Raw genomic sequence first — 8,897 nt, 5'->3', positions numbered from 1 at the left:
AAAAAAAAAAAAAAAAAAATCAGCCGGGCATGGTGGCGGGCGCCTGTAGTCCCAACTACTCAGGAGGTTGACGCAGGAGAATGGTGTGAACCTGGGAGGTGGAGCTTGCAGTGAGCCGAGATCGCTCCACTGTACTCCAGCCTGGGTGACAGAGCAAGACTCCGTTTCGAAAAAAAAAAAAAAAAAAAAAAAAAAAAAAAAGACCAGCCTAGACAACATAGCAAGACCTCATCTCTGCAGAAAGTAAAATATAAAAAGCTAGGTGTGGTGGTGCATGCCTGTAGTCCCAGCTACTCGGGAGGCTGAGGCAGGAGAATCACTTGAATCACTTGAGCCTAGGAGTCTGAAGCTGCAGTGAGCCAAGATCGTGCCACTGCACTCCAGCCTGGGCAACAGAGTGAGACCCTGTCTCTAAAAAAATAAAATAAAAAATGTCCAGTGGCTCCCATCTGATTTGGTGACAACCAAAGTCCTACCTATGTGACTTCATCACCTCTGACCTCATCTGCCCCCTTCATGCCTCTGTGTGCTCCCCCTACCCCTGCCACCCCTTGGTGCTTCCCCTACCTGCCAGGAGCATACACGCAGTTCAATGCCTTTGTACTTGCTCTTCTGTCTGCTCAGATCCCTTTCTCCCAGAAATCCACAAACATCCATCCATCCATCCATCCAACCATCCACCCATCCGCCCATCTTTCCTTCCTTCCTCTCTCCCTCCCTCACTCCCTCCTTTCAGGTATTTGCTCAAATAGCACCTTGGCAACCTAACACAGCCTTCTCCATCCCTCATTCCCTCCTCTGCTGTGTCAGTCATCCACTGGTCACCACCTGACACTACATCCACACTCATCTCTACGTGTGCTCACTGTCTAGAAAGGAAGCTGCAGAAAAACAGGGGTTTTGGCCAGGTCTGGTGGCTCATGCCTGTCATCCCAGCACTTTGGAAGGCCACAGCAGTTGGAGAATGCTTGAGCCCAGGAGTTCAAGACCAGCCTGGGCAACACAGTAAGAAGCCATCTCTATAAAAATACAAAAAATTAGTTGGGCGTGGTGGAGCATGCCTGTAGTCCCAGCTACTTGGCAGGCTGAGGTGGGAGGATCGCTTGAGCCCAGGAGTTCGAAGATGCAGTGAGCTGTGATTGCACCACTACACTCCAGCCTGGGCGACAGAGCGAGACTGTCTAAAACAGAGCAGGGGTTTTGTTTTCTGCCTTGCCACTGCGACCTCAATGGGGCTGGGCACACACTAAGTGCTTTCTGCATGGTGAATATACAAATGGCTAAAGGAAGTGCCCAAGCCTGAGGTTGTCTGTTGGCAGGCGAGTGGTTGCACAGGTTGCACAGGTGTGTCCCTTCTTCCAGGGAGGAGCTCAGCACGCTCTCCATTTACCAGTGCCATAAACAAGACGCATCCCAGAAGCTCACGGCTCTGCCAACAGCCAAGCGACAGAATCCAGGCTCATGCCCAGGTTACTTGCTCTATTTTTCCAGACTTGTGCCATTTCAGTCATTCACTTCCACCCCAGCTCCACGTTTTCATTCATTCATTCACCAAATACTTTTTTTTCCCCCGCAACGGAGTCTTGCTCTGTTGCCCAAACTGGAGTGCAGTGGCATAATCTTGGCTCACTGCAACCTCTGCCAACCGGGTTCAAGCGATTCTCCCTGCCTCAGCCTCCCGAGTAGCTGGGATTACAGGTGTGCACTGCCATGCCCAGATAATTTTTTGTATTTTTAGTAGAGACACCATGTTGGCCAGGCTGGTCTTGAACTCCTGACCTCAGGTGATCCACCCGCCTCAGCCTCCCAAAGTGCTGGGATTACAGGCGTGAGCTACTGCATCCGGCCCCACACCAAATGCTTTTGAAGCACCTACTACGTTCCTAATACAAGCTGGTACTTTCTTTCTTTTTTAGAGACAGGGTCTTGCTAACAGCCCAGGCTGAAGCGCAGTGGCACAATCATTGCTCACTGCAGCCTCAACTTCTGGCTAAAGTGATCCTCCTGCCTCAGGCTTTTGCGTAGCTAGGACTACAGGCGTGCGTTACTATGCCCAGCTATTTATTTTGTATTTTTTGGAGAGATGGGGTCTTGCTATGTTGCCCAGGCTGATCTCGAACTCCTGGGCTCAAGTGATCCTCCTGCCTCAGCCTCCCAAAGTGCTGAGATTACAGGCATGAGCTACCGCTCCTGGCCTTAAGCAAGTACTTTTACGGGTCACCCTTCCCCTGGCCTGAGTATCCACTTCACTCTTGCCTCCTCGTGTGACCATGGATGGGGCCTGGACACACTGTCCTCCCTCCAGGCTCCCATATCTCCTGGTTGTTCCTCAGGCCCCTCCCTGCCCTAGCCCTGGTTCTCTGGCCACACCATGCTTTGTCCGTGTTCCTGTAAGTGCCAACCCAGAGCTGGACCTCCCTCCAGCCCTGCCTGGGCCCTCCCTCGGGTGCCTCTGACATTGTTTTCCTGTTGACGCAGCGGCCCAGGTCTGCGTTGGTGGCTTTGGCATCCAGATCCCACTGAGAAGTCACACTTAGCTCATTGTCAAATTAAACCCTCGAAATCTCAACAGCTGGCAAGGCATCTCTCCCCACACCCCTCCACCTCCCACATCAGCAGCCACCCCCAGCCCCAGCCCTTGAGCGACTGGTCCTTTGAGTGCCTGTGAATTCGTCTCAGTCCGGTTCATCTGGTTTATCGGGGCCTGTTTTTTCAGCAGCAGGGAGATTCAGTGGACAGAGGGCCGAACCCAAACCCTGCTATTGCCCCTTGGGAAGGGGCTGCCTTCATGCAGTACCACCTTACACCGTCCTCGGCCCCTCACCTGGTCCCAGCATCTTCCCAGAGGACGTGTCCTCAAGGCTTCCTGAAGCCTAATGTTTCCCCCAGTTCTCATGTTTCTGTTTCTTCCCCCTCTGCACCGCCCGCACTGGCCCAGTTCACCCAGATTTGGTGGCTGGTAGAGCTGGGAGCAGGGGCTGCTCACCCACAGTCTGTGGGATGCCTTGGGCTGCCAGACCCTGTCCCCACCATCCTGGGGGTCCCCAGTACTCCTGGGCGCTGCCTTCTCCCCCGCGCAGCTCCCCAGAGGGAGCTCTGGCTTTGTGGGGAACAAGGTCTTGACCACTCCACACCCAACACTCTTTGGATGCGACTCAGGAACTGACATTTGGAAAAGGCTTGGCATTTTGGAAAGTCCAGGGCGTGGGACAGGCCAGAACAGTGGCCTGGGCAGAACCCTCCCAAGGCAGGCAGAGCCGGCTCCTCCCTGGTTCCCCTCCCCCAACCTCCACCTGGCTCACACCTGCCTGGGGCGGGGAGAGACTCAGGGGCAGGTGCAGACAGCCCTTTGCAGCTCTGAGGAGCGAGGAGGCCTGGCTGGGCGAGCGTGGCCACATCAAAGGCAGCCGGCTATCCCAGCCTTCTCATTAAGGCCTCCAGAGTCTTGCTCAGCCCCATCCCAATGTGGAAGGCCCAGCCCACATGCAGAGGCTGCCCCAGCCATGGTCACAGGGCACCTCGTCCATGAAGCCACCTTTGACTTCCCAGCCTATTGAGACTGTTTCTTCCTTGGAATTATCCTCCCTTCTTTTTTCTTTCTTTCTAAATTCTTTTCTTAATGATTTTTCTTTTTTTTGAGAGAAAGCCTCACTGTCACCCAGGATAGATGGAGCGCAGTGGCGTGATCTTGGCTCACTGCAACCTCCGCCTCCCGTGTTCAAGTGATTCTCCTGCCTCAGCCTCCCAAAGTATCTAGGACTACAGGTGCATGCCACCATGCCACGCCCGGTTAATTTTTGTGTTTTTGTAGAGACGGGGTTTCACCATGTTGTCCAGGCTGGTCTCGAACTCCTGAGCTCAAGTGATTCACCCGCCTCGGCCTCCCCAAGTGCTGGGATGACAGGCGTGAGCCACAGCGCCTACCATTTGCGTTTTCTTTCCAGAGTGTGGTGGCCTGACATCTGCTATGAGCCTGACTCTGTCCTGGGTGCTAAGGACAAAGAGAGGGGTTGGGTGCAGTCCTGGCCCTCAGGGAGACAGCGGCAGGCAAGGGGTATCAAGTTCCCAAGGTGTCACAGAGAGGGAACCATCAGGGTACCCAGGCCTTCCTGGGGACCCAAAGGCTTCCTGGAGGAGGTGACTCCCAAGATAAAGAACAATTAGGAATTTGTCCCTAAAATGTGAAAACACTGTGCCAGGCAGAGGGCACAGCACAAGTAAAGGCTGGGAGGCAGGAAATGGTGTGTTACTGTGGGGGACTGGCACATGAGGCCAACACAGATTTTTCTGGGCCTTGTGGATACTTTCCCTGATGGGCAATCTGTTATGTTTGGTTTTTTTTTTGTAGAGATAGGGTCTCGCTCTGTCGCCCAGGTTGGAGTGCAGGGGTACAATCATAGCTCACTATAGCCTCAACCTTCTGGGCTCAAGCAATCCTCCCACCTCAGCCTGCAAGTAGCTAAGACCCCAGGTGTGTGGTTAATCTTCTAATTTTTATTTTTTATTTATTCGTATTTTTTGAGACAGAGTCTCACTCCGTCACCAAGCTGAAGTGCAGTGCCATGATCTTGGCTCACTGCACCAGGTTCCAGTGATTCTCATGCCTCAGGATCCGAGTAACTGGGATTACAGGCGTGTTTTACCATACCCAGTTCATTTTTGTATTTTTAGTAGAGACAGGGTTCCAGCATGTCGGCCAGGCTGGCCTCGAACTCCTGACCTCAGGTGATCCGCCCGCCTCCGCCTCCCAAAGTGCTGGGATTACAGGCATGAGCCACTGTGCCCAGCCTGGTTTAAAATTTTTTTTTGGTAGAGACGGGAGGTCTCACTATGTTGGTCAGGCTGGTCTTGAACCCCCGGCCTCTGGTGATCCTCCCACCATGGCTTCCCAAAGCGCTGGGATGACAGGCATGAGCCACTGCGCCCGGCCCCAGATGGGCAATCTCTGCCCCCAACCTGCCCCGCTCCCCACCGCTGAGCCCAGGTCTGGGGCTTTGCCATCAGTTCCGCCCCCTGAAGAATCTGGAAGGGAAATATTGACACAACCACCCCCTACCCAGACAGGAGGAGCCCGCGACGGATGACATTAGTGTTGCCGGCGCGCGGGAGCCAGCATATGGCTCCCGCTGCCGTGTTGGGGAACACGAGTGATTGCCACGTAATGAGATGCTCAACACGGCTGCTGGGGCCACACGGCGGGCCGCGCCGCCCACTCACCATATCTGCTGTTAAACAGGATCTGCACACACTCCCGGAGCGTGTTGATGTCCTCGGTTTCCTTTATGAAGGCGTCCCACTTCTCTATCAAAACACAGGAGGCACAAGTGAGCAGGGCCCCATGGGATGGTCACATGCCCCACATCGGCCATGACCACCGGGCTTTCACCCCCAGAGACCCCGAGGCTGGCCCCAGCCCCCAGTCTTTCCACCCTCTCCCACCTCGGACCGTACTCGAATTCAGGGTGCTCTGATGGTTCCCCATCTGCCTGTTCCTGCCCTAACATTTGTCTCTGGCCTCTCCCACGGGTGTGGTGTCAGAATAGGCTCAGCCTGTCCATCCTGAGCCCATCCTGCCCCAGACATACAGGAGGCTGGAAAAGCAGTCCCTTCAGCATAAAAAGAGGTCAAGTGTTCTTTTCTTTCTTTTCTTTTTTCTTTTTTTTTAAGATAGTGTCTTACTCTCTCACCCAGGCTGGAGTGCAGTGGCGTGATCTTGGCTCACTGCAACCTCCACCTCCCGGGTTCAAGTGATTCTCCTGCCTCAGCCTCCCGAGTAGCTGGGACTACAGGCGTGTGCCACCACACCTGGCTAATTTTGTATTTTAGTAGAGACGGGGTTTCACCATGTTGGCCAGGCCGGTCTCGAACTCCTGACCTCAGGTGATCCACCTGCTTCAGCCTCCCAAAGTGCTGGGATTACAGGTGTGAGCCACTGTGTCCAGCCTGAGATCGAGTATTTTATTTTTTAATTTAAATGTTTAAAAAAAAATAGAGACAAGGTCTCACTCTGTTGCCCAGTCTGGTGTGCAGTGGTGCAGTCATAGCTCATTGTAGCCTTGAACTCCTGGGCTCACATGATCCTCCTGCCTTGGCAGCTGGGATGACGACAGGTATGAGTCACAGCTGTGTTTTTTCTTTTTTTCTTTTTTACAGATGGGGTCTCACTCTGTTGCCCAGGCTGGAGTGCAGTGGTATGATCATAGCTCACAGCAGCCTCCAACTCTTGGACTCTAGCGATCCTCCCACTTCAGCCTCCTGAGTAGCTGAGACTACAGGTGCCCGCCACCATGTCTGGCTAAGGGCTGAGTCTTTTTTTTTTTTTTTTTTTTTTGAGACAGAGTCTCGCTCTGTCGCCCAGGCTGGAGTGCAGTGGCTGGATCTCAGCTCACTGCAAGCTCCGCCTCCTGGGTTTACGCCATTCTCCTGCCTCAGCCTCCCGAGTAGCTGGGACTACAGGCGCCCGCCACCTCGCCCAGCTAGTTTTTTGTATTTTTTAGTAGAGAGGGGTTTCACCGTGTTAGCCAGGATGGTCTCGATCTCCTGACCTCGTGATCCGCCCGTCTCAGCCTCCCAAAGTGCTGGGATTACAGGCTTGAGCCACCGCGCCCGGCAGGGCTGAGTCTTGATCTTGAGAATCTAACCCTTGTACCTCCTGCATCTGAGGTCTCACTCAGCACTGGCCTCGCTGGCTTCCCCCAAACTCTCAGCTCTGCTGGCCTCTCTCTCAAAACCTCTGTCTTGATTGAATAATAACAAGTGATCGTTGGTTCATTTGTGATTAGTAGAAGTAACAACTTTAATTTGTTAAGTGCTTATCTGTGCTAAGTACTTTATATATAATAATCTCCTATTTAATTCCTTATGACAAGTTTTAAACGGAAATATCATTCCCATTTTGCAGATAGGAAAACTGAGGCTCAAAGAAGCTGAGTATCTCGCTTGCGACAACCCAGTGAGATTCTATCCCAGCTTGTGCCCCAGCCCACGGGCCTGTCATGATGCTGTTCTATCTGGACATTTACGTCTCCTCCCTGCCAGGGCTGGACCTTGTTTGGGGCAATGGCAGATTGGGTTGTGGATGGCTTGGGGGGCGGGGGAGCCTCCATTCTGATCCCAGGGGACTGGGTTTTCTTTCTTTCTTAAAATTTTGTAGACGTGGGGTCTCACTAGGTTGCCTGGCCTGGTCTAGAACTTCTGGCCTCAAGCCATCCTCCCCCTTATCCTCCCAAAGCACTGGGATTACAGGTGTGAGCCACTGCACCTGGCCTACGACTGGGTTTTCTTACAGAACCTCTTTCTGGAGGTAAGGCTGAGACCCACACAGGGCAAAACTGCTGGCAAGTCCTACTGCATTCCTTCTTGGTATAACTGAATCCCACACTTTGCTACACTCAGGACTTCTGTGTGATCTTTTTTTAATTTTATTCAATATATTGCTTCCTTTAAAAGGTGGAGTTTAATTCCTCTCCCACGGAGGGTAGGCTGGATCATGTTTCTGGCTTCTAACAGATAGAACATGACAGCAATTTCTAAGGATGGGTCATAAAAGCCATGTGGCTTCCTTGTTCCTCTCTTTTGGATCGAGAACTCTGGAGCAAACTGGCGGCCATGTTGTGAGGATGCTCAAGCAGCCCCGTCAAGGCTAGCCCACATGGTAGGGAACTGAGGCCTCCTACCAACAGCTGTGTGAATGAGCTCAGAAGCATCTCTTCCCACCCCAGTTGAGCTCTTGGATGACAGCAACCCCAGCCGACATCTTGACTGCATCCTCATGAGAGACCGTGACCCAGCACTGCCCAGCTCAGTCAGTCCTGAATTCCCAACCCCCAGAAACTGTGAGGTAATAAACACTTGATGTTTTAAGCTCCGTTTTGGGGTTATTTTTTGTTATAATTTTTTTTTAGAGATAGGGTCTAACTGTTGCCCAGGCTGGAGTGCAGTGGTGCGATCACAGCTCACTGCAGCCTCCAACTCCTGGGCTCAAGTGATCCTCCTGCCACAGCCTCCCAAGTAGCTGGGACTTCGGAGGATAGGCACCACCATATCCAGCTAAATTTTCTTATTTGTTGCACAGACAGCGTTTCGCTCTATTGCCCAGCTGGTCTCAAACTCATGGCCTCAAGCAACCCTCCTGCCTCAGTCTCCCAAAGTGCTGAGATTACAGGTATGAACCACCATGCCTAGTCTGGGGCAGTTTATCACACAGCAGTAGATACCTATTACATCCCAGTTTATTTGCAGTCCCTTGAGCAGAGCTGTTCCTCCTTTCTCTCACAAAGACGCAGGAGACACTTATCGATTTCAATGAGCACCACCTCCAACCCCAGATTCCCACTCAGGCCTGGGTGCTGCATGGGCGCCGTCCTACCTGACTTGTCATGGACGATGGAGAAGAGAATGCGCTTGGAGGCATGGACGTTCTGGATGAGAGGCCCACCAGGCCCGGTGGGCTTCTGTCCTGGACAAGGGAGAGAAGGAAATGGGTTCCAGGTGGGCCCCAAGAGGGTTCCCTAGATCTGGCCCCAGTGTATAGGCCCTGGCTCTGGGGTAACAGCCTCATCTGCCAGGGAGACCCCAGAACTGATTCCTGTGATCACAAGCTCAAGGCAAGGTCCCTGACCAGAGACCTAAGACACTCTGTACCAGAATCTGCTAGCCAAAAGCCAGATTAACAAGAAAGGGATGTTGGAGGTCACCTTTTCCAGGTAAGAACACTTGTTTTACGTGTATAAGCTCGAAGCCTTGGTCAGCCCACATATTTGGGCTTTTTCCCCAATAATAATAAGAAGAAGAAGAAGAAAGAAGAAAAGAAGAAGTATATATAACTTACAAGCACCTACTACAGGCCAAGCATTAGACCCAGACCCAAGTGCTTTTTTTTTTTTTTTTTTTTTTTT

The 8,897-nt window shown here is 52.5% G+C and overlaps 1 protein-coding gene across 1 annotated transcript in view; it reads right to left on the bottom strand.

Moving 5' to 3' along the window:
• Window positions 1-8,897, bottom strand: part of GTF2IRD1 (GTF2I repeat domain containing 1) — a 128,755-nt gene that overhangs the window by 69,311 nt on the left and 50,547 nt on the right. The window contains exons 7-8 of the mRNA XM_017849886.1: window positions 8,369-8,458; window positions 5,178-5,301 (exon numbers count right to left, since the gene is read on the bottom strand). Coding sequence (XP_017705375.1) covers window positions 5,178-5,301; window positions 8,369-8,458 — 214 coding nt within the window. The remainder of the gene's footprint in view (window positions 1-5,177; window positions 5,302-8,368; window positions 8,459-8,897) is intronic.

Source organism: Rhinopithecus bieti, unplaced genomic scaffold, assembly GCF_001698545.2.
Source record: "Rhinopithecus bieti isolate Rb0 unplaced genomic scaffold, ASM169854v2 scaffold_31823, whole genome shotgun sequence".
NCBI lineage: Eukaryota > Metazoa > Chordata > Mammalia > Primates > Cercopithecidae > Rhinopithecus > Rhinopithecus bieti.
Note: the sequence above shows the minus strand (reverse complement) of the source record. Positions and strands in the feature narration are given on the sequence as shown.